At 39.4% G+C, this 24821-nt stretch overlaps 1 protein-coding gene across 1 annotated transcript; it reads left to right on the top strand.

The window, feature by feature from the left end:
* The first annotated feature begins 16250 nt into the window (after window positions 1-16250).
* LOC110940351 (ATPase family AAA domain-containing protein 3A homolog) lies at window positions 16251-19243 on the top strand. The gene is made up of 6 exons (XM_022181905.2): window positions 16251-16633; window positions 16716-16811; window positions 16913-17023; window positions 17094-17798; window positions 17871-18019; window positions 18510-19243. Exons 1-6 carry the CDS (start codon window positions 16403-16405, stop codon window positions 19030-19032), a joined length of 1815 nt encoding a protein of 604 aa, XP_022037597.1. The 5' UTR covers window positions 16251-16402; the 3' UTR covers window positions 19033-19243.
* Window positions 19244-24821: the final 5578 nt, after the last annotated feature.

The raw sequence follows: 24821 nt of genomic DNA, 5'->3' as shown, positions 1-24821 counted from the left end.
TTAACCCCATTTCAAGGCTCTAAAATAAAGTTAAAGTATAGGGAACTTAAAATATGCTCAAAAACATCTCGGATGTCGGTTCGTTTGGTCGTACGGTTGCGTTATTCGCTTAATTACGACGGAAGTCGTAACGAACGCAAAAACGATCCAAATTAAGCGACGAATGGAATTTTATCATGCCAAACACTAAAATAAAATATTTTAATGCTTACATAGTTTTTTTTGTCCGGATGTATTCAGAACGTAATTTATGCGCGAAAATGCAAACTTATGCACTTTTTGACGCTTTTAGTCCCTGAATGAGCATAAAGTTTATTTTAGCATACCGAACCCCTCAAAGCCTATTTCTAAGCTATGTAAAGGTTATTTAGGGTATGTTTAACTTATGATCAAGTTCCGGAATGTTCGTTACTATACAAATCGGCATAGTTTCATAGTTTGACACAAATAGTCCCTGCGATCGAACAAAGTTGATTTTAACACACCAAACCATCCAAAACTTATTTCTAAGTTATGTGGAGGTTATTTAAGGTATGTTAAGCCTATGTCACTATTCCGGAGTGTTTGTTGCATTAAGCTGGTTATATTTACGCATCGGTGCGCATGTAACATTCCAGAAAGCAATTTAGAGCTTGAAATCGGAATCGAATCGAATTGAAAACTTACCAAACATAAATACACACATAATAACACAAAAACATATATAATAACACCAAAGCACATTGTTTTATTAATAATCAACATTGTTTTATTAATAATCAACATTGTTTTATATTGAACCACGACTTCAGAACACAGTTGTCACAGTCTCCCCTACTTCAGGAAATTTCGTCCCGAAATTTTAACCAGAGGAAGCTTGTGAAAACAAATGCGGATATTTCGTCGTCATCTGGTCCTCACGTTCCCAAGTAAACTCTGGGCCACGTTTGGATTCCCAGCGAATTTTTACCAATCGAATCCATTTGTTCTTCAACTGTTTGAAAGTATGGTCCATGATCTCCATGGGTTTCTCGACAAAGTGCATCGTTTCATCGATTCGGATCTCGTCGAGAGGAATGTGAAGATCAGCGTCGGCTAAACACTTTCGCAATTTGGACACGTGAAAAGTCGGGTGAATATCCCAAGCTCTGGAGGTAGCTCTAAACATATCCTCCAGAGTTTGAATCGTTCGCTCCGATTGACTATCTGTTTGGGGATGATAAGCAATGCTTAGATTCAGTTGGGTTCCCAAAGCAGATTGCATGGTCTTCCAGAAATGAGATGAGAATCTAGCATCACGATCAGAAATGATATCCAAAGGAACACCATGTCGAGATACTATCTCATCAGCATAAATCTTTGCAAGTTTATCAGCAGATAGGTCCTCGCGAATCGGAATAAAATGAGCTGATTTCGTTAATCGATCGATAACAACCCAAAGAGCATCGTGACCTTTAGATATACGCGGTAACTTAGTGATGAGATCCATCGCAAGGCTCTCCCACTTCCAAACCGGTATCTCTGGTTGTACACGCAAACCAGAAGGTCGTTGATGTTCAGCCTTGACTTTAAGACAAGTTAGGCATTTTGATACATACAAGGCAACATCCTTTTTCATACCGGGCCACTAGCACTGAGTACGAAGATCCTTGTACACTTTATCAACACCAGGATGGATAGAATATCGAGACTTGTGAGATTCGTCCATTACCAAGGTGCGAAGGTCGTCTTGTTTTGGAATCCACAAACGATCCTTGAAATAGAGCAACCCATCGTCCTTCGTTTCGAGTTTAAGCTCAAGCTGATGTGGTAATTCCGTACTCATCAAATTTTGTGAAACACAAAATTGCTGAGCTCGAAGAACACGAGTTTGAAGATTAAATAGCGTTTGGAGCGTTTCTTCTTGTTTGGGTCTCTACTCAAAAGGCTTATTCTTTTGAGTCAAAGCATTGAGTGGAACCGCGATTTTCGAGAAGTTTGAAATGAATCGACGATAATAACCAGCAAGACCAAGAGAAGATCGAATCTCTGTAGGTGTTGTTGGTATATTCTAGTCTTTAATAGCAACAATCTTGGATGGATCCACATGAATACCCTGCTCATTGACTATATGACCCAAGAATTGAACTTCTTTAAGCCAGAATTCACACTTGGAGAATTTAGCAAAAAGTTGTTCCTTCTTCAAGAGTTCTAATGTTAAGCGAAGGTGTTGCTCGTGCTCAGCTCGAGACTTCGAATAGACTAAAATATCGTCGATGAACACAATGATGAACTTGTCTAAATAAGGTTTATAGACCCTATTCATTAAGTCCATAAAGATGGCTGGAGCATTTGTCAAACCAAAGGGCATGACAGAGAACTCATAATGCCCATACCATGTGCGGAAAGCAGTTTTGGGAATATCTTCTTCGAGAACACGAAGTTGATGATACCCAGAACGCAGGTCGATTTTTGAAAAGCATGAAGCACCTTGCAGCTGATCAAAGAGATCATCAATTCGAGGTAGGGGATATCGATTCTTGATGGTAAGCTTATTAAGCTCACGATAATCGATACACATTCGAAAAGACCCATCTTTCTTTTTCACGAAGAGGACAGGAGCTCCCAAGGGTGAAACGCTCAGACGGATGAATTCCTTATCAGATAACTCTTGAAGCTGCTTCAATAATTCTTGCATCTTTGACGGTGCAAGACGATAAGGCGCTTTTGCAATTGGGTTGGCATTGGGTACAAGGTTAAAATGAAATAGGACTTGACGAACTGGAGGCAAACCAGGCAGTTCATCAAGAAACGCCTCTGGATAATCCCGAACAGTCGGAATATCCTGAATACTCTTGCGCTTGACTTTCTCCTCGGTGACATGTGCTGGGAAAGCAACATATCTTTTTCGTAGATAGCTTTAGGCTTTTGTTTCTTAAAAGAAACGTGCATTTAAGGTTCTAGGGGAGATCACAAGTGATCATAAAAAGACAGAACCACACGAGTAGTTTATTTTTGTATTGACATCATAAGGTTGCATCAAACATTCATACAATTGCATTGGTTCACAAAAACAAAAACCACAAATTTTTATTTATATAACAACCGCATTGTCTTTAAATGTTAAAAGATAGCAACCAGAGGAAATACAAAATACTAATCGTCCATTGCTGCATCATTGATTGCCTCATTGATGTTATACACTCGTCCACGTGCTGGATTCACATTGACGTTGACGTTCGCATTCGGGTTCGCATTAGCATTCACGTTTGCATTCACTAGTCTTGGACAGTTGTTGCGGAAGTGACCAAACTCTCCACAGTTGAAACATGAACCCGGTGGGAATCTTGCAGCATTCCCTTGAACCGGAGCTTGAACCTGAGCAACCTGATTTTGTCCCAGACGACAAATATTGGCCAAATGCCCAAGTTTTCCACACGTTGTGCATTTCTTACAAGCTTGCTGTGCAACGTGATGACCGTTACAGCGTGCACAATGAGGTGCGGTACCTGCATACGCCTTCTTCGCAAGAGGCTGAGCCGGTGGGTTCTGATCAGTCTGTGTTGTAACGGCGAAATTCTGGGCATCCTTCCGCTTCCTCGACTTCTTCGACGTCTCACCTTCCTTACCCTTACCTTTACCCTTTTTCTTGTCTTTTTCAGAATCAGGCACCTTCTTTTTATAACCCTTGCGGGTGAGTTTACCCTTCCTGACTTGAGATTCAGTCAGGGTAGCAGACAACTCGATCGCTTGACGAAGGGTAGTAGGATTGACACCGGTCACAATATTCAGAATAGAATCGGGTAAACCATCGATATGTACCTCTCGATTGCCTTCTCCAGAGGGGTAACCATGGTGGGACACAATAGACTGAGTTCTTCAAAACGATCCGTGTACGCACGGTGTTCAGCCACATCTTGCTTTAAATCGTCAAACTCTCATTCCAAAGCCGAACCTCATGACGGGGACAAAACTCTTTCTCATGAGAGCCCGAAGCTCATCCCACGTTTGTGCCAATGCCACCTCGGCACCCCTATCGTGCATAATACCATTCCACCAGGTAAGCGCTCGCTTCTCAAACACACTAGAAGCAAATTCAACCTTCCGCGCATTCGGACCCTGGACGTGTCTGAATGTGCTCTCGATACTCTCAAACCATTGCAAGAGCGCAGTTGCTCCTTGCGACCCAGAAAACTTTAGAGGCTTAGCAAAATTGAAGCTCTTGAAGTTGCACGGCGCATTATTGTTATTGTTGTTGTTGTATACCTCGTGGACTTGGGTCACAACGCCTGGAAGTACAGCAGCCACTTGCTGAGAAACCAAGGCTGCGATTTCTTCAATAGTGAAAGAGTGTGCTTCACGTCGAGGAGGCATTGTCTAATAAGGACATAAGAGAAACAAGTGAGGTTGAAAAGCAAAAGAGGTATTGAAAATACCGTCAAAATAGCAGAAAGGCGATCATTTGTTCGTTACCTCGAACAAACAAATGACATGGAGTGACTAATCAAAGTAAATGGATCAAAAATAATGTATTGCTGAAGACATGCTCGACTATAAGTGGACACTCACCCCAAGAGTTCCCAGGTAAGAGTGACTGGTCCGATACTGCGGATTTGTACGAACACTCTAGCCTTAGACAGAAAACTCAGAGTACAGGCACCCACTCTTCCAGTTTGCACGTGTTCACACTATTTAGACCCAAACTCTGACGAGATTTTGAAAACTTTAAAAGGTTCAAAACCATATAACAGAGGGTTCAAAACCTAGTAATCAATCATCCTAGAACAGATGATTAGTTTTCAAAGCGGATTCGAACTTAGCGTTCCTATTGTGGTTACCACCTAAGGATAGGTGATGGTATAGTTTTAAAATCTAAACGCAAGTAAACTTGCGTTGGGGTCCTAAAAGTTATAGTCTAGGTCAAAGTATTACTAATAACCTAATTCCCTATAACCATTGGCTCTAATACCAACTTCTTCTGTCACACCCCGACCACGTAGGACAACAAACCGTGGCGGAAACGTCGGGGAGTGTTGTAACAGAAGCTATTGTTTCATAACCATGGATACAAAAAGTGTTTCGTTTTATTGGTAACATTAAATATTAATATTGTCTTATCACATAACAAACAAGTTTCTTATTGACTATCATAGTTATTATGTCACTAAGGCCTTGTCCAGATCCTACGTGACGCATGCATCCTAGAAATAAATCAAGCATCAACACCTGAAACATATGTAAAAACTTAGTCAGCAAAGAAATGATGGCGAGTACATAGGTTTTATAAAAGTATCGGAATCATGGCTCATTTATATATTGCAGTACTTTATTAAACTACAAGAGTCAAAATACAAACCTTGTTTTGAAAAATGTATTGCAACATAGTTAACCAACTCAAATCAAGTTGATTATAGTATATAAAATCCCATAGCCATGCTTCTTAACCCAAAAACATTTTTTTTAGAAAACCAACTTGTAAAACATCTTGTAAAAACTTGTTAAAAACTCGTATAGTTTATATCTCTTAGTAAAACATCGTTGTATGATATCGTTTCAAAATCGTTTACCCAAGTGAACTAAATAACACCACGATATGTAATATGATGAAAACATTTATATATAGGAAGTACCAGCGGCGTATCCACCATGCTTTCATCACATTACACCCGTCCCGTTATCTAAACACTAACCAAAAACCAATCGTTTAACTTGTTAAAATCGTTTCGAAATCGTTAATCTCGCTAACAACATTCAAACCTTCGTGACTCGATCACCTCGCTTCTCGCTTCTCGCTTCTCGCTTCTCGAGTTAACAAACCACCAAAGGGTAAGTTAACAAACATCAGATTCAGTCGCTACCCACAACCCCCATACATAACCATGGGTGTAGTAAAGTAACGAGATTTGTCAGATCCTATGGTACCATAACCTAATACTGGTCGTTTGGGCCAAAATTAATGAATGTCATTTGTTATGTAACTACAACCATCAAGTTTTGTTCACATTATTGAAATCGTTATTAGTTTTGTAAAAATCATTTTAATCGTTTTTGAAATCATCGTTTAACCCTTGAAAACATTTTGTACATATGAATCACCCCAAAACAATTGAAAACAGTAAAATAGGGGAACTATGTACTCACATGGAGTGCAAAGTATCTTCAATCAATAGAACTCAAGCAAACTCAAGCAAACCAGAGCAATCAAACAGCACCTAGTAATCGAATCACTAGTCAAACAATAGATGCCTAAATCGGAAGATCGGATAGAATGAAGTCTTGTAAACCAAATGAGTGTTGGAACTCATGTGATATGGTTTAGCAAAGCTTACATCCTAACTTGAAACCTAACCTAAGTGCTCTCGACCCATTGCGACCCGTTAAGGTAGCTTACGCTACTTTAACGCGTCGTGCGCGCAAAAGTGCATTCGAGACGTCTAACTAGTCCTATGACAAGTGTTATATGCCAAAACATGTTTAAATATGTTGCATAACCAGTTACGTGACAAAAGTTTAGGTTACATATGCTTAATTACCAATTATGTATGAAAAGGGTATTTTGGTAATTTACCTAAGGCATATAAACTACCTATCATGCGACTAATCAAACCTAAGTGACCATAAGGTGTAACCTCGGAAGGTTATTCCCTATGCTATTATGGTCACTAAACATGTTTGGTCGGATCCTAATGATCGACCAAACGGGTCGTGTTCGAAAGTCTAGGCGGGTGTTTAGTCCGCTTTGACTTTCGACTCTAGACAAGCACTAAACTAAAAGTGACGAGCTAAACATGCTAAAAAATGTTTAGTTAAGTTAGAAAACAGGTTTGGTATCAAAACAAACGGTTTTGATACCTAAAAGTAGCTTGGTTACAAAATACGCGAGAATACGCATTCTGGCCGAAGCTACGACTCGTCACTGAGCCTAGATAACGTGGTAATCAGTAGGTACAGTCACTAGGGACTATAACCATCGTGATTAAGCTAACGTTATGAAGTTCAAACGAACTTCGCATTGACCATAAATTGGTTAATGCAGAAAGTCAAACGCATTTTGACTTTAACGATAGAAACGAACGAAAAACGCGAAAGAATACTTACAGAGGTCCCCGCAAGATTTGATTCCGATTTTTCTCTCAGGTAGGAAGCATATACTTCCACTTAGAGAGCATAAATCAGCTTTCAAATTGTGGGTTTTTGAAGTGAAATGGATGGGGTATATATAGGATTTCTAGAACCGTTAAGATCGTTCCTCGAAAACTGAGCTTTGATCTGGACCTTACATGTGTACCCATGGTTTTCTAAAACCATGGGAGCCCCTAATATAGACTATGTTCATTGAATACCAGCCCATGGTTTTGCAAAACCATGTGTGAAAACCATCACACTTCAAAATGGACTAGGTTCATTGAATCTACCAGAAATTTCAAAAATGGTCCCTGCACTTGTAAAACTTGATTTTTTTGGGCACTTTTAAGCCCCGTTAACCCCATTTCAAGTTAAAGTATAGGGAACTTAAAAATATGCTCAAAAACATCTCGGATGTCGGTTCGTTTGGTCGTACGGTTGCGTTATTCGCTTAATTACGACGGAAGTCGTAACGAACGCAAAAACGATCCAAATTAAGCGACGAATGGAATTTCATCATGCCAAACACTAAAATAAAATATTTTAATGTTACATAGTTTTTTTTTGTCCGGATGTATTCAGAACGTAAGTTATGCGCGAAAATGCAAACTTATGCACTTTTTGACGCTTTTAGTCCCTGAATGAGCATAAAGTTTATTTTAGCATACCGAACCCCTCAAAGCCTATTTCTAAGCTATGTAAAGGTTATTTAGGGTATGTTTAACTTATGATCAAGTTCCGGAATGTTCGTTACTATATAAATCGGCATAGTTTCACAGTTTGACACAAATAGTCCATGCGATCGAACAAAGTTGATTTTAACACACCAAACCATCCAAAACTTATTTCTAAGTTATGTGGAGGTTATTTAAGGTATGTTAAGCCTATGTCACTATTCCGGAGTGTTTGTTGCATTAAGCTGGTTATATTTACGCATCGGTGCGCATGTAACCTTCCAGAAAGCGATTTAGAGCTTGAAATCGGAATCGAATCGAATTGAAAACTTACCAAACATAAATACACACATAATAACACAAAAACATATATAATAACACCATAGCACATTGTTTTATTAATAATCAACATTGTTTTATATTGAACCACGACTACAGAACACAGTTGTCACAAACCACTCCTTCAAAATTATCGGTACACTTCTGATCAATCAAGGCCCATCCTCTAACATTTGATTCATCCCTTCCTTAGTTTTAAACTTAAAGAAAAAGAACCCGTTTGCATTCATCATAAGCCGAGAGAGACCATATTTAACCCAATTGTTTTTTGCAAAGTAATCGACCACAGGAAATGCCAACCGTTTACCCAGAAAATAACCATACAAAGTGTTAGCATACCTATCAGTGACTTGTTGAACCGATGACAATGGAATAACAACATCAGCACCGTCAACTGTCTCAGTAGATTCCATCACCCTGAAATTCACTTTAACATTCTCCTTAGTGTTCTTAACTATGTTAGCGAATGATAAAGTGTCTACAGCCCCCGAATTCTGTGGTTTTCCTTGTGCAGCCGACTAATTCACTCCCTCCAGACCTGCTGATGTCGAATACCATATTAGAATAATCCCAAAAGTGTTCCGAATGCTCACCAGCCAGTTTCTCCAATTGAACTGGCACCATGATCTTCGAAAGTTCATCGATGATATTAGGACGCTTAGGGTCAATCTGATTGTTACTCATTACACCCCGCCTTGGTTGCAACGTGTTCCCGTCAACATCAACAACCCGATTGGCTATATCCTGAAACGACAGTGACGGCTTCCCACGGATCTCTCCACCAGGCTTCTTACGATCATCCATATTAAGATTGACAACTCTCTAAACTCTTCGTTACCCTGAAGCAAGCAATATAAAGACCACACAAACCAGACGAACCAACAAACACGTAAAAAACAAAACCCTACACTAGCGAATACCCTAACCCATGTATCTTACTGAATCGTGTAGAAACTAGTAAATCAGGTATGTAAAAACCGATCGACCAGAACCTATATGATAAGCTCGAAAACATGGAATCAGGGCCGGTGATTTAAAAAGAAAAGAAAACCCTAGTCTTGAATCGATCAATCCTGATAACAGAATTCGTATTAGATGTTACCGTAATACAAGTTCTGCGGAACAAGAATCACGATGAAAAAACTAGGGTTTCGAGAGGGACAGAAATTGCTATAGCTAGAGAGAGAATTAGGGTTTTGTTACTGTAGTGTAATTGTAATTACTTTAGTGTAATTGTAATTACTCTACTACTTGAGTGAAGTAGAGTAGAGTAATTATAGTTACTCTATAAAAATTGTATAATTACTCTACTAACATAAAATTACGAGTTTTTAATTTAACAATTACACATTATATTTAAGTAAATAATAACAAAAATTCTTTTACTTCTCATGTTAAAACTATTGTATATGTTAAAAGTCATTTGTATTTAATCCTTACACTATAATTTAAACCTTCATGTTATTAACGTTAAGTAAAAGTACACAACTCTAGATTCATATAAAAAATATGACATGCTTAAAGTTTATGGTTTAATTTGTTGTAATAAAAATAAAACGTAACTAAGCATATGTTAAATTTATTAAATCATTTATTTATATATTTCATATACCACAACAACTAAGACCATGTGTAATGGTTTGATAAATAATGCCCCCACCCTAAGGCGTTTTTTACCATGTGGCAGTCCAGTCAGCATGGAGGCATTATTAGGCGTTTTTGCAAAAGTGGCGTAATGAGAATAATGCCCAATAACGCCCTATCCAATCATTACACAATTATTTTTTTTTAAATTAAAAACTTAAAATACTTCATTAAATTAAAAAAAATTACAATACTAGAAAGAAAGAAAATAAAAACCGACTAAACTTAAAAAAAACGGAAATAAAAAAAGATATAAAGTTAAAAAAAAGATGATGATCTAAACTCCGTATTTTTCCCGAAGTTTTTGGAGGTGTATTTGCGCAACGATCAACGCGTCTCATTGGAGGTGGTCGATCGGTTTGGACAAAAACTCTATGTCCTTTTCCGTTTGCATCGCCGCTTGCATCTCGTTAAACTTTTTGTTTTTAGCGACTCGTTCTTTCATAGTCTCCCAACGTTGTGGCCGAGGTCTCGAATATCTTGGAGACGACGGTTCATCTCCTCGAAATCTTCCTTCAACTCGAGATCGGAAGACGACTCCACCGGTTTTTTCCCGGTTCGCTTATCTTTTCTTCTACCAGGCGGACGGGCCAACTCTTCAACTTCCTCGTCCATAACAACACTTAAATCGACGTTGCGGGCATCGGAAGTTGGTGTTTCAGGGTCAACGGAGGATGACGTTTTCGACCGTTTAGCTTTACGTCTACTACTAGACGTCATGGTCGGTACGCCAGCCCACTTTGGACTTTTTCTTAGTAGCTCCCAACATTTATAGTACGTGAACTCTTCCATTGCCCTCGTTAAAACACCGACGTCACCTTCTCCGCTCGGCCGATTATCGTAGCATCGTTGATAAACTTCTTGGAATGCGTGACACTTGTTGTTGATGTTGGTCCATTTGCTAGAGATGGAATCCTTGTCACGATGTTCACCTTTTCCCCACGTGCTATAAAGAAGCTCACGAATCCTATTCCGAAATTCTGGACCGGTTTGAAAGTTTGCTACAAAAGGTAAAAAAAAAAAGTTGTACGCTAAAAAAAGTAATCAAAGTGTAGAAAAAAATAAGTATAAAAAATACCACTTACCCACATCGGGGTCCTCCGAAACATCGACCCACGATCGAACCAACGTGTATTACTCGTCCTTCGTCCAAATAATGTAAGTATGCTTACGACGAGGTTGGTTCGGGTCCTTTTTATGTGACCTTTTACCGCGTTTGAATGCCTCTCGCTCCGGTTCGGGTTGCGTCTCCTGCACGATATCCACCTCGGGTTCGGGTTGTTGTTAAGATGGTTGCGAGGCGCCGGGTTGGGTAAAGCCGTAAGTGTGTGGTATGTAAGGAGTAGAGCCGCTCAAGTAAGCCACGCACGATAACATGTTCGGGTCCATGTCTTGAAGGTTAAAGTTTTGTTACGGTTGGGTGGTATTCGGGTTCTCGGGTCTTGACGTAACACCAAACGGGGGTCGGAATGGATTCATGATTGAGTTTTTATAAAAGTTGGAAGATTGGGTTGAGAGAAAGGTTGGTAGAAAGTGGGTTATTTTTATAAAAAGTTTGAGAAATGTGGGGTATTTAAAGATAAAAATGGGAATGAAAAAAATAAAAAATTAATAGAATACGACCATTTAGAAACGGTCAACTCTCAAAAATGGTGCAAGTTTGCTGTGTTTTAAATCACGCGGGCCAGGGATTTTTCGAAAAAACACCCAAATACGTCCAGGGGGCGGTCGAGGGGCGAGATGGGGCGTGATTAGGGCTGAATTTTGAAAAAAAAAAACACGCCGGTTAAGGGTGGTCTAAGCATATGTTAAATTTATTAAATCATTTATTTATATATTTTCATATACCACAACCACCCAAACGGAATTTACCACTATATATAACTTATTTCATATCAAATTTTTACACCATTTCATTTACACTCTCTTAATTTCTTACAATCCAATGGAATTTAACACTATATATAACTTATTTCATACCAATTTTTTACACAATTTCATTCGCACTCTCTCAATTGCTTATAAATATACTCTCCAACTTTTAAAAAGCCATAGATCTATACAACCCAAACAACCCGAATCCAAACCCGTTCTCGTCAGCCGGCTACACTCCACCATTCGATCCGAATTGGTCATCATCTCAATTTTCTTTTTCGGGTTTCCAACAATCCCCTAATGCTTTCACCCAATTGAACCAAAAGCAACATGTGAAACCCGTTTAACATGCCATTTCAAGCACAACTACAATCACCAATACCAGGATAGGAGCGTATAAGCCGGTAGAAGATGAAGTTGAAGAATTTGTGACCGAAACGCAACCCCGAACTTCCAAACGGAAAAAAATAAGCAATCGGTGTGTGGACGTGTTGAGCAAGGCACCAAATCGAAGAAACTTAGTTGGCCAAAAATCGAGGAGGCTTTGGCTAAGGCGTGGGTTGCGACGTCAAAATGCCTAGTAATTGGTAAATAGTATTAGAAATATATATATATATATATATATATATATATATATATATATATATATATAGGGAGAAGATCATGCGAGAACCACCTCTTATTGCGAGAACCGCGAGACCCAATGTGAACACAACCAAAAATGCCTAAAATAACTAAAAATCACACAAAAATTTTTTTTTAATATTTTTTATATAAAAATCGCTACTTTTCGAAGCAAAAAAAATTTAAGAAAAATAAAAAAAAAAATTTTGGCCACTAAAAGTAGCGATTTGAGCATAAAAAATTTTAGATTTTTTTTTATTTTTTTTAGATTTTTTTAGGTTTTTTGGGGGTTTAGTTTTTAGCATTTTAGCTTGGGGGGGGGGGGTTAGGTTTTTTTTAGGTTTTAGTTTTTAGCATTTAGCTTGGGGGGGGGGGTTTAGGTTTTTTTTGGGGGGGTTGGGGTGGGGGTTAAGTTTTTTTAGCTATTTTAGGTTGTGTTCACATTGGTTCTCGCGGTTCTCACAATAAGGATGGTTCTCGCATGAGCCCCTCCCTATATATATATATATATATAGGGGAAGGTTCATTTGAGAAGAAATTTAATGTGAGAAGAAAACGAAGAAATGGTATAATGGTAAAACATTAAATAGTTTATAACTCCTCCCATTAATTATGTTATCTCTAATTAATAAAGCAAAAAACATTTTATCCTACACATTTTAAAATTTATCCTACATATATCTTACATTTACCGAAATTTACCCTACGCATATCTAAATTATCATACACATTTAAGAATTTATCCTACACATATACTAAAATTTATCCTACACATGTCGAAAATTGTCATTTACCCTAAATTATTTTATCTTGAAAGAGTATATCTAAAAGTGAGTTACAACTTTAATTAGTTAGCTAATTAATTACAATTAGAAATTTACCTATATGCCCTTATTAATAATATTAAATACACATATTAAATGAAGTAAAATTGAGCATTTCTATTGGTTCAAAACTTATTCTTTTTATTCTTACAAAATTTTTGTTCTCATTTGAACCCTCCACTATATATATATATATATATATGGTGAGGTTCGGCTACAAAGTCTATTTTTCCTACAAAGTATACAAAGTCATAAAACACCACAATTTCAGCCATAAAACACACTTAAAACTCACAAATAACAAAGTGAAGATCACTAAAACACAATATTCAAACCCTAACAGTCCATAAAAACTTTAAACACATAATCGTGGAACTATGAATATAAAACACAACATGATAATCAACATAAAACACACTAATGTTAGTCATTCGAAAATCAAAGCCTTATCATCCAAAACACAACACAAAACCCACAAATATGGCGTTTTAGTAAGCTTCACTTTATTATTTGTGGGTTTTGAATGTGTTTTATGGCTGAAATTGTGGTGTTTTATGACTTTGTACACTTTGTAGGAAAAGTGGACTTTGTAGCCAACTCCCACCCTATATATATATATATATATACATACACGTTAGATGTAAAAATATATATGTATTCTTGTTACTAATATTTATTACATCTATAAAATGTTGGTAACAACCAAATCGGATAAAGTTTTGGAAGGAAGTAGTTGCAAAATTCCATTCGATTACGGAGCAAGGTCCGTATCGAGATATCGATTCTGTCTCTTCCAAGTTTCGGAAGATGAATACTACGGTCCAAAACTTTCTGGGTTTTATAACAATTTATATATACATCATCCAAGTGGGTGGAACGACGATAACATTTGTAAAGAGGTGATGCGTAATGCGAAGATCGGTATAAGCATTCTTTCCCACACGTGCGGGCGTGAGATGTTTTGAGGAAATCTAGCAAGTGGCCGCCGGTTCCAAACGAGGTTGCAGACACTAAGGTGCTGTTTGTTTTTCAGAGGTAAAAGGTCTGAAGTCTGCGGACCACATCTGCAGGCATCTGTAGGAGAAGAGGTGGACCAAATGTCTGCAGTCTGCAAGGAGAAGAGGGTTTGTTTTTTTCTTACAAAAACCACTTCACACACACACACACACAACACACAACACACACAACAGTTCTCTCTCTCTCTCTGCCTTGAACTCTCTCTCTCTCTCTCTACAATCTGCCACCACCACCGCCCATAGCACCACCACCACCACCGCACCACCTCCGCCATCACACCACCGCCATCACACCACCGCCTCTCTCTCTCTACGGTCTCTTTCTCTCTCACCGATCTCTCTCTCTCTCTCTCTCTACGGTCTCTCTCTCACCGATCTCTCTCTCACCGATCTCTCTCAGTACGGTCTCTCTCTCTCACTGATCTCTCTCTCTCACTCGGTCTCTCTCTCACCGATCTGGGTTTTGTTTTAATTGATGGGTTTGGTGGTTGTGGGTTTTGACGATGGTGGTGGTGGAGGTGGTGGCTGAGATGTGGTGGTGGTGTTGGAGGTGGAGGTGGAGGTGGTGTCGGCAGGTGGAGGTGGAGGTGGTGTCGGAGGTGGAGGTGGTGTCGGAGGTGGATGTGGAGCTAGGGTTTTGGAGTAGATGGATGTTTTGAAGAGGGAGAGAGGGAGAAGAGGTTGGCAGAGGTTTGAAGACATGGGGAAGGATCTGCTTGGGGAAGAGGTGAGGCAAAGGTAAAAGCTCTGCAGATCTTCAAGAAAACAAACAAGCTGCAGGACCTTTATGTCTGCGCGCGTCTGCGCGACGCAGACATAAGTGCTCAGAAGAGCTTTTGTCCAAAAAACAAACACCACCTAAATGGTCTAAAACTTCGAAGTCTGGAAGTTACAGTGTGGGAGGCTCAGATGCCCGTTGTCAAATAAATATCAACAACGACCCGGAATTTGACGATGATATAAATGAAATTCCAGAGGAGCAACGTCTCCAGTAGCGGAGCTTAACCAAAAGTTTCGAGGGGGCGTAAAGTGATGGAACCCAAAAACTTGTTTCGAATCGTTATGTTTTGAGTCGGGTCGGGTCGGGTCGACTATTCGATTAAGGTCGGGTCAAATAATAATAGTTACAACTAAAACTAAAAAATTTCATTTATTCAAAGGAATCGTTTTTGCACATTGAAAAACTAAATATTGTATAACAAACAAAAGACCAATACACACACACACATATAATGATACGGGATAAATGGAATCTGGACGAAGAATTACAACTCAACCCGACGACCTTTAAGATTTTTTAATTCAGTTGTGATTTAGTTTATTGTGCGGTGGGTAATCTAGGGTTAAACAAATAAAAGTTAAAATATATTTACTAAACTACTCATCCTTTATATACGAAGTGTATAAATATTTAGGATATACAATTTAGGAAAAATAATCGGGGGGCGATCCTATATAATTTAAAAATTTTCGGACGAAAAATCGGAACTTATACACTTCTAACCGAAACATTGTAGGGGCGAGTGCACCCCTGGGCAGCAACTATCCTCCGCCACTGAACGTCCCATAGGGAGAGACAAAGCCAAAAGGGCGGCGACTACAAAGAAAAAGCTGCATCAGGGAGTAGTTTGAAAATGAAAGATTTAGTGGCCTAATTTAAAGCATTCACCGATGTCAAAGCATAAAAAATAAAGTGAAGAAACATGAAATCGATGAATGACTCAAGTTGAAACAAAAGACGACACAAATAGAGAAATAGAAGATAATGACAAGTGACATGGACGCTTTGGTAAAAGATAGAAAGGATCGTGGAGTTTGTGGTTTACTAGACTAAGTGGTATGGGGCTCGTCCCCAGCCCGTCCTCCCGACGCCGCCCCAAAAAGACCACCCTCCAGCCCCGTCGCCATCCCTCCCTCTGTCCAAAACGTCCGCCCACAGCTGAAGTCGACGCCCCTCTCTCCTTCTCTCACATATACCTATACATACACACACACACACACACACACACATATATATATATATATATATATATAAAGGTTCATCCCCACCCCCATAAGTCCATCACCATCAAGCCCTTCCTACGTGGCGGTGACGTGACGGCCCATGGGCTCTCCATACCCTCTAGTTTTGATGAAATCTTGTATATTTATTCTTTTATAAGATAAGTTTTATTAAACCGGATGAAACGGTTCAGCCGAAATCGAAACCCTACATAAATCCTGAAGTAGTACTACCGTCGTCTTCGTCTGGCATCGGAATAACAACCATGATGAAGTAACTCATATAGATTCTAGCTAGGGTTTTCTTCAAACCACAGCAGCAATGGCGAAGACTTCTGGCCTTTTTAACTTTCCCCCTTTTTCATCTTCATCTTCATCTTCACCGTCGCCGTCGGCGGCTGCTGATCCTAAAGCATCTCCTCCGATGCAAAATGAGTCAGAGCGTGTTCGTAACGACAACCCCAGAACCACATCCGCCGGCTTTGATCCTGAGGCACTGGAAAGAGGTGCTGAAGCTGTTAAAAAAATTGCCGCATCTAAGGAACCCAAAAAGGTCCGTCCGTCCTTCCTTCCTTCAGCTGCTCTGCTCTGGTGTTGTAATAATAATATTATTTATTATTTGTGTTGGTTGGTAGGTGTTTGAGCTGATGAAGAAGCAGGAAGAGACTAGGCAGGCCGAATTAGCATCAAAAGTGGCAGAGTTCAAAGCAATGCAAGCTCAGGCCGAAACTGTAACCTTTCCACTGCCCCTGCCCCTGCCTGCTTTCAATTCAATTCCATAGCTTTTGTCTTTAAATGAACTCTTTGTTTTTTTTTTTTTTTGGTTGATTAGGAGAGGCAAAAAGTGATATACGAGGAACAGAAAAAGCTAGCTCAGCAACAAGCACAAATAAAATCACAGATGGCTCGCTATGAGGACGAGCTAGCAAGGAAAAGAATGCAGGCATGTTGTTTTCCTTTTGTAATTCTTCATATTAGAATGGAATAAAATGACAAGAAGAAGCATTTTGCAGACAGAAAATGAGCATCACAGAACAAGAAACCAAGAGCTTGTAAAAATGCAAGAAGAATCATCTATTAGGCAGGAACAAGCAAGAAGAGCAACGGAAGAGCAAATTCAAGCACAGAAAAGACAAACAGAAAGAGAGAAAGCTGAGATTGAGAGAGAAACAATTAGGATTAGGGCTATGGCTGAAGCAGAAGGAAGAGCCCATGAAGCTAAACTGGCAGAAGATGTCAATAAAAGGATGCTCATAGAACGTGCCAATGCAGAAAGGGACAAATGGGTTTCTGCAATTAACACTACTTTTGAACACATCGGAGGGGGGTTGCGTGCAATATTAACTGATCAAAACAAGTTGGTAGTAGCTGTTGGGGGTGTCACAGCTCTTGCTGCCGGTATCTACACAACAAGAGAAGGTGCTAGGGTGGTGTGGAGCTACGTGGACAGAATATTGGGACAGCCATCATTAATCAGGGAATCTTCTAGAGGCAAATATCCTTGGTCGGGTTTTCTTAAACGTACTCGCAGTCAGACTGGGAATGGGAATGCCTTTGGTGAAGTTATTCTTAATCCATCCCTTCAGAAGAGAATTCAGCAGTTAGCTAGTGCCACTGCTAATACAAAATCTCATCAGGCACCATTTAGAAATATGCTCTTTTATGGCCCCCCAGGAACAGGGAAAACTATGGCAGCCCGAGAATTAGCAAAAAAATCGGTATCACTTTTTACTGGTTATTATTATTATTATGTCTATGGGACTTGACTCACCTGTGTGTTCATCCTTCAGGGACTCGATTATGCATTAATGACTGGTGGAGATGTGGCACCACTAGGATCCCAAGCTGTTACAAAAATACATCAATTATTTGATTGGGCCAAAAAATCCAATAGGGGCCTATTGCTTTTTATTGATGAAGCAGATGCTTTTTTGTGCGAGTAAGTAATTTTATATTGCTGGCGTGTGTTTATTAAAGCCACAAGGCACCTTCGATGTATCAACCAAAAGTTCAAACCAATTTGGTGTAAAAAAACATTTTTTTTATAGAATATACTTGCACCAAACTTCCACATCAAGTTCTTTTGTTATTTGATTTACACATTAATTTGGTTCAGTTAAACTGTTTTGTTTAGAAAAATACAAATGTTACCGATGGATGACTGCATATTCGACGAGATTTGTTTTGAACTTCAGATATAATATTCAATATTGGACTCATACCAAGGTATTAATGAAATTGTTCTATGTGTATGTATGATTTGTAAAAAAAATATTTATGTTTAGTATGTGAATTAATCAAAATATGGTGTAGGGTATTAAACAGAGTTACATTATCCATCTTGGTGTGTTGGTGCATGCATTGGAAATGACCTAATTGATACTACTTACTAACACACAAATTGCTATGTTTTTTTTTTTTTTTTTAAGGCGGAACAAAACTTATATGAGTGAAGCTCAAAGGAGCGCCCTAAACGCGCTTCTGTTTCGAACGGGTGACCAGTCAAAGGACATAGTCCTGGCTCTAGCCACAAACCGGCCTGGTGACCTTGACTCGGCCGTTGCAGACCGTATTGATGAAGTTTTAGAATTCCCATTACCTGGTGAAGAAGAAAGATTTAAACTATTAAAGCTTTATTTAGATAAATATATTGCTAAAGCTGGTGCTAGAAAACCGGGGTTATTTTCAAAGTTTTTTCAAAAGCAACAGCAGCAGATTGAGATCAAGGGTTTAACTGATGACATAATTAAAGAAGCTGCTGCAAAAACCCATGGATTTTCAGGAAGAGAGATTGCCAAACTTATGGCAAGTGTACAAGCTGCTGTTTATGGAAGTGAAAATTGTGTTCTTGATCCAGTTTTGTTTCGTGAAGTGGTTGATTATAAAGTTGCAGAACATCAGCAGAGGCAGAAGCTGGCCGCTATTGACAGTGCTGGAGGTGCCGGTAATTAGTTGTTTGGCGTTTGGTGGGTTATCTGCTTTTGGGTGCATCTGAAAAAAAGAGTTTTATTGATATAATAGTTTTACAATTTAGGAAGATGTGTCTTTCGTTTGTAGGCAAGATTCATGGTAATAAGATAAAGAGGTTTTTTCGTATGCTTTGGTTATGATAATCAATCGACTGCCAAATATTTTGATCTATATTTGTTTTGTTCAGTGTTTATAAGTTCTGTTTTGCTAATTGTATTTGTAAGCCTTTTGCTATTATTATTTTTTTTTTTTGTTCTGTGATTACCAAAGTGAGAAAAAAAAAACTTGTAATTACCGAAACGGGTTGGAAAACAGACCCATCACCAAGGTGTAGTTATGTTTGTACATTATTTTGAAGCAAGGGGGGGTATGTGCAAACGCTTCCTATGTTGCTAATGATGTGATGTCTATTAATGTGATACGATTTGATATTATACGGGCGCTAGATTTTATGATTTGGTCTAAGGAAGAGAAGAATATGAGCTATATTTCCATCCCTTTTCCGTTCCTTTCTGTATCCTTAGAACAGTAGGCTTTGAGGCTGAAGTATCAATCCAGCAGTCAAAGGGGCAACCAACGCCTTTCAAGCAATATCTTAAGTAGGGGTAGGGCTCTTAGCCAGCAATAAAATATGGCGTATAGGGCATTGGATGTCACGGTGTAACCCCATATAGGCTGTATAGAAATGCTATATATATGCTCATATAGAATTGACATATTTATGTGATGGCTGCAGGGGTGTGCAAGCAGTGGATTCCTCTTTTCAGGGGTGTATGCATAGCAGCAATGTTCTTTCAAGTTGCTAACGTGGTAAAGATCTTTAAAAATGAGGATGTGGGCACCTGCTGATCAGTTGACTTTTCATGCTGATAAATTTTCAAGTGCATGCATGTTGGGTTTCCATCTTAATCGGTTAAAATTTTATTTATCAAAAATCTGGTTCAATAAATAATGGTTAATTAATTAAGCGAGTTAATTAATAAAACGCAGCAGAAAAATAAACAAGTGATCAACAAAACGAAACCCGACAGGATCCGGTTACATGCAAATACGAGCACAGTGGAAAAGTATATTTAACTACCAATGAGAAAGATATACCTCGGTTAATGACTAACCGGTTGAGACACCGAGGTTCAACGAACAGGTGCTAGTAATACGAACTAACGAATGCGAGTGTGAACCCGTATAGCGGTGGAGTGCGAACCCGTATAGCGGCGGCGGTGACCGGCGGCAAGCGGCGGTGACTCGCAGTGACCGGTGGTGGCGGCCGACAGTGAGCGGCGGCGTGGGGCGGCGTCCGACAGCGGCGGAGGCGGCGACGACAGCCCGCGGTGGTGGGGGTTGTGGCCGGTTGTGGATGTGGGTGCTTTGAGAGTTTTTGCAAAATCTTCAAACCTCACAAAGTTTGTCCATACACTCTTTTAAATAATATATGGAGTTCCATGCATGTGCGACAAATGGCGGGTATGCATATGGAAGATGGACAAGTATCGAGAAGCTTATGCATGTCCAACAAGTGGCCATGCAAGATTGCATGCGCGACAAGTGGCGGTAGGTGGGTGCATGTGCGACATATGGCGCAGCAAGGCGCATGCGCGACAAATGGCATAGGATGAGTATACCCGTCTCACCCGGTCCATGTACCCGTCTCTCATTTAATACCCGCAACAACTTTATCAGTTAAGATAAACAATTATATTATTAATAACGAGTATTAATAATACAAATCCGCCCATGATCATAAATATAAGAGTTAATTGCCATTTTCGCCCCTGAGGTTTGGGCACATTTGTCATTTTAGTCCAAAATGAAGGTTTGGTACCATTTTGCCCCCAACGTTTGGCCATTTTTGCCATTTTCATCCAAATCGCTAACTGAGTTTGTTTTTTCTGTTAACTTTTAAATAAAACCAGTGTTTTTATAACATTCCTTCTTCATAGAACCAGTGGTTATCTTTCTATAAAACCCAACAACCATCATCATCAAATTTACAAAAAAAAAGAGGCTCAGATGCAGATTTATAATCATCATCATCGCGCAAAATAAAGAGGCTCAGATGCAGCCACGGCTGCAACCGGAGTTACCATGCCAAGTGGCCAGCCACCATCATCGCTACAAATTTATATATACACAGAAACATCGAAACCCGATCATCATCCAATCGACTCAGATTTATAATCATCATCATCGTCTTGCAAAACCCTCGATTCCCACCTAAATCACCTCTCTCCGGCGAAGCAACATCATCAGCAGACGAAGAACAGGGCAACACCCCCAAATTCGTCTGCCACTGCATCAGCTCCGCCACCTCCACCATCAGCTCCGCCACCTTACAACAACCATCACCCCAACAACCACTATCTCTACCATCACCCCAACAGCCACCACCGCTGCAACAACAACTATCGGCACCACCATTTGCCCACCTCCACCATCGCCCCACCTCCACCATCACCCCAACAACTACCATCTCTACCATCGCTCCAACAGCCACCACCGCTGCCACAACAACTATCGGCACCACCATCACCCCACCACCACCATCACCTCCACCATTACCCAAACAACCACCACTGCTGCCACAACAACCATTGGCACCACCATCAACCCAGATTAGAGAGAGAGAGATACAGATCTAGAGACCACCAGTTAAAGAATCACGTTACCCAAGATTCAGATCTGTTGCAAGTTATCAAGTGAGCAGCGATTTGATGGTGATGGATGTGACAACTGTGCTCTGTAATCTCTGTACGATGAAAAACAATGTTGATTATTAATAAAACAATGAGCTTTGGTGTTATTATATGTGTTTTGGTGTTATTTTGTGTGTATTTGTGTTTGGTGATTTTACAATTCGATTCGATTCCAATTTCAAGCTCTAAATCGCTTTCTGGAAGGTTATACGCGCACTAATGCGTAAATATAACCAGTTTAATACAACAAACACTCCGGAATAGTGAAATAGGCTTAACATACCTTAAATAACCTCCAAATAACTTAGAAATAAGTTTTGGATGGTTCGGTGTGTTAAAATCAACCTTGTTCGATCGCAGGGACTATTTATGTCAAACTGCGAAACTATACCGATTTGAATAGTAACGAACACTCCGGAACTTGATCATAAGTTAAAAATACCCTAAATAACCTTTACATAGCTTAGAAATAGGCTTTGAGGGGTTCGGTATGCTAAAATAAACTTTATTGATCAATAGGGACTAAAAGCGTCAAAAAGTGCACAAGTTTGCATTTTCGCGCATATCTTACGTTCTGAATACATCCAGACATCCAAAAATTTATGTAAGCATTAAAATATTTTGTTTTAGTGTTTGGCATAATAAAAATCCATTCGTCGCGCAATTTGGATCGTTTTTGCGTTCGTTACGACTTCCGTCGTAATTAACCGAACAACGCAACCGTACGACCAAACGAACCGACATCCGAGATATTTTTGAGCATGTTTTGAGTTCCCTACACTTTAACTTCATTTTAGAGCCTTGAAATGAGGTTAACGGGGCTTAAACGTGTCAAAAATGAGCCGAAATGCAAGTTTTACAAGTTCAAGGGCTAAATTGTCATTTTATGAAAGTGCTGGTCTGCAGGTCCCTTACGGATCCTATGGGCATGTGCTTATGGTCCATAAGCAGTCCCCAGATCAGCAGAAATGCATAAACATTGAATCTGGTCCATTCCACCTGTTCCAATGGTTTTTACCCCTTGAATTACACACTATGGGCTGGTATTTGATGTCACCATGGTATTCAAAACCTTGTGCCCAAGTGTATGGTCTAGATCATTCCTTCTTCTCCAAGAAACGATCCTAACGGTTGTGGATTTCCTATAAATACCCAACCCCCACTTCATTCATTCCCACATTTGATCTGAGTTTTTCTCTAAGTGGTTGTGTTTGTGCACTTCCTACCTGAGATTTACTTAGAATCAAACCTTGCGGGGACCTTCTGTATATATATAAGTATTTTCATCATATTACATATAAGTGTTTTCATCATATTACATATCGTGGCGTTATTTAGTTCACTTGGGTAAACGATTGTGAAACAATGTCACACAACGATATTTTTCTATGAGATATAAACTATACGAGTTTTTAACGAGTTTTTACAAGATGTTTTACAAATTGGTTTTCTAAAAGCAAATGTTTTTGGGTTAAGAATCATGGCTACGAGGTTTTATAAACTATAACCCGCTTGATTTGAGTTGGTTAATTAAGTTGCAATATTATACTCTTTTCAAAACAAAGTTTTTAATAAAGTATTGCAACACTTAAACTAGCCATGAATTCGACACTCCTATAAAACCTATATACTCGCCAGCATTTCTTTGCTGACTAAGTTTTTACATATGTTTCAGGTGTTGATGCTTGAATGACTACTAGGATGCATACGTCACATAGGATCTGGATAAGGCCTTAATGACATAATAATAGTGATAGACAATATAAAACTTGTTTATTCTGTGTTAAGACAATGTAATGTTGTAATTTTATCAATAAAACGAAACACTTTTTGTATCCATGGTTGTGAAACAATAGCTTCTGTTACAACACTCCCCGACGTTTCCGCCACGGTTTGTTGTCCTACGTGGTCTGGGTGTGACAGAAGAAAGTTGGTATCAGAGCCAATGGTTGTAGGGAATTAGGTTATTAGTAATACTTTGACCTAGACTATAACTTTAGGACCCTAACACAAGTTTACTTGTGTTTAGATTTTAAAACAAAACCGTCACCTATCCTTAGGTGATAACCACAACGAGAACACAAATCCGAATCTGCTTCGAAAATTAATCATCCGTTCTAGGATGATTGATTACTAGGTTTTGAACCCTCTGTTTTATGGTTTTGAACCCTTCCAGTTTGATTCATATTTGGCTTAGTGCCTTTTGAATTTTCAAAATCTCGTCAAAGTTTGGGTTTAAATAATGTGAACACGTTCTGTCTAAGGCTAGAGTGTTCGTACAAATCCACATAATAGGACCAGTCACTCTTACCTGGGAACTCTTGGGGTGAGTGTTCACTTATAGGCGAGCATGTCTTCGCGATGCATTATTTTGATTCATTTACTTTGATTAGTCACTGCGTGTCGTTTGTTTGTTCGAGGTAACGAACAAATGATCGCCTTCCTTGTGTTTTGTCGATACATCTTTTGCTTTTCCTAATTATCAACCTTACTCGTTTCTCATATTTCCTTGTTAGACAATGCATCCACGGCGTGAAGCACAGTCTTTCACCATTGAAGAAATCGCAGCCCTAGTCTCTCAGCAAGTGGCTGCTGTGCTTCCCGGTGTTGTAACTCAAGTTCATGAGATATACAACAATAACAACAACAACAATGCGCAGTGTAATTTCAAGAACTTCAATTCTGCTAAAGCTCTAAAGTTTTCTGGGTCGCAAGGAGCAACTGCGCTCCTACAGTGGTTCGAGAGTATTGAGAACACATTCAGGCATGTGCAATGTCCGAATGCACGTAAGGTTGAATTTGCTTCAAGCGTGTTTGAGAAGCGAGCGCTTACCTGGTGGAATGGCATTATGCGCGATAGGGGTGCCGAAGTAGCCTTGGCACAAACATGGGATGAGCTTCGGGCTCTCATGATGAGAGAGTTCTGTCCCCGTCATGAGATTCGAACTTTGGAGCGAGAGTTTGACGATTTAAAACAAGATGGGGCTGAGCACCGTGCGTACACGGATCGCTTTGAGGAACTCAGTCTATTGTGTCCCACCATGGTTACCCCACCAGACAAAGCAATCGAAAGATATA

This window comes from Helianthus annuus, chromosome 5 (genome assembly GCF_002127325.2).
Source record: "Helianthus annuus cultivar XRQ/B chromosome 5, HanXRQr2.0-SUNRISE, whole genome shotgun sequence".
NCBI classification, from domain to species: Eukaryota; Viridiplantae; Streptophyta; class Magnoliopsida; order Asterales; family Asteraceae; genus Helianthus; species Helianthus annuus.
Note: the sequence above shows the minus strand (reverse complement) of the source record. Positions and strands in the feature narration are given on the sequence as shown.

Coding starts and splice junctions, on each gene's coding strand:
- LOC110940351 (XM_022181905.2), top strand. CDS start 16,403: ATGGCGAAGACTTCTGGCCTTTTTAACTTTCCCCCTTTTTCATCTTCA. Junction 16,634..16,715: donor CATCTAAGGAACCCAAAAAG/GTCCGTCCGTCC, acceptor GTTGGTTGGTAG/GTGTTTGAGCTGATGAAGAA. Junction 17,799..17,870: donor GAGAATTAGCAAAAAAATCG/GTATCACTTTTT, acceptor TTCATCCTTCAG/GGACTCGATTATGCATTAAT.